This window comes from Cynara cardunculus, unplaced genomic scaffold (genome assembly GCF_001531365.2).
Source record: "Cynara cardunculus var. scolymus isolate 2C unplaced genomic scaffold, CcrdV1 Un_Scaffold_10976, whole genome shotgun sequence".
Taxonomy (NCBI): domain Eukaryota; kingdom Viridiplantae; phylum Streptophyta; class Magnoliopsida; order Asterales; family Asteraceae; genus Cynara; species Cynara cardunculus.
In genome coordinates this window covers 1-1,316 of record NW_020206301.1, presented here as the reverse complement: position 1 = coordinate 1,316, position 1,316 = coordinate 1, and the positions used below count along the sequence as shown (strand labels likewise).

At 43.1% G+C, this 1,316-nt stretch overlaps 1 protein-coding gene across 1 annotated transcript in view; it reads right to left on the bottom strand.

Annotated features, from left to right (window-relative positions):
- Positions 1 to 208, bottom strand: part of LOC112505438 — a gene marked incomplete at its 3' end in the record, with an annotated part of 2,549 nt that extends 2,341 nt beyond the window's left edge. The window contains exon 1 of the mRNA XM_025109347.1: positions 23 to 208. Within this exon, the coding sequence (XP_024965115.1) occupies positions 23 to 208 (186 nt within the window). The remainder of the gene's footprint in view (positions 1 to 22) is intronic.
- Between the last annotated feature and the right edge of the window lie 1,108 nt (positions 209 to 1,316).

The window sequence follows — 1,316 nt, the reverse complement described above, 5'->3', positions numbered from 1 at the left end:
CCATTTCAATAGGGATAGAGACATGAGCCAACTTTTTGTCCGCAAGAGGATAAAAATTCAGATCAGTAGCCACAGACCGGCCAACCGCTTTAGCAAAATTCAGACTRTTACTTTCACCATTGCCCAAACCATTACTTTGATCCACAGAAGTAAGCCTTTCAAAAACCGAAACCCTAATGGGATCAGTGGGAGGATTATCATCACCCATTACACCGGTTAAGAAGCCGTGGTGCTGAAGTTTCTTCTAAATACCCAAGTGAATTAGACGAAGACCCCATTAAGAGGTGCTGAATAATCACTAGGAATACTATCAGAGAACAACGAAGACCACAGAAACACTTAACCAGTACACTAGGGAAATAAATCAAACCCACAAACAAACAAAACAGCAGCAGCTACTTTTTAACAAGGAGACAGCAGCAAAAAGAAAGGAACAAAACTCACCCAAGAATTAAACTGCAGTAAACCAGACCAAGGACCAAACCGCCACCATCAACAGCAGAAAATATGATCAAAAGGCAGTAGCAAAACTTTCAATCCAACAGCCAGCACACAAAAGACCAAAAGCGAAGTGTACCAGACGAAACAGCCCAACAGAACCTTTACGTAATGCCTAGAAAGCCACAGCAACCAACAGAATTCAAATCCTGGAACGCTTAGCAACCAGCAGCACAATCATAACAAGGACTGCAGAACGATATGGTACCAACAGAATGATAACGATTCAAACCACAACAGGCAATAACCCAGCACCAAAACAGCCGTTACAAGGATGAAGAAAATATCGGCTAAGAAAACAGCCACCAAACCCTAACTCGAAAGCCAAAACCTAGCCGCACCACACCCTGTTCGATCCAGAAACCCAAACCAAACCAGACGAGGAAGACGCAGCGAGTAAGATCAAACCAGATAGAAAAAAACGTACCAAATGGAGAAAACCCTAATAGCCGCCGGCATGCAAACCCTAGCGCCAACACCAACACAAAACCTGTCGAGGAAGCAGGCGACCAGATCGAATAAACCGCAGTAGAATCAAACAGAAAGCCGACGAGAAGAAAACCGACGAGAAGAAAAACCAGCCGATGTAATGAATCGTAACCCTAATCCTCAAACAGCTTCTACGTAGAAAGGAACAAAGCAATCCAATGCAATAACAACCAAAGCAAGAACGAGGGAAGAAAATATGCATCAATCAACAAGCTTCATTGTACGATCCAACCTTCACCATCTTCTTGCACACAAACCTAGAGAGAAAAAGTCACCAGCAGTTCTTGATCAGACCTTAATGGGTATGAATAGCCAAATTCGTCAGAATT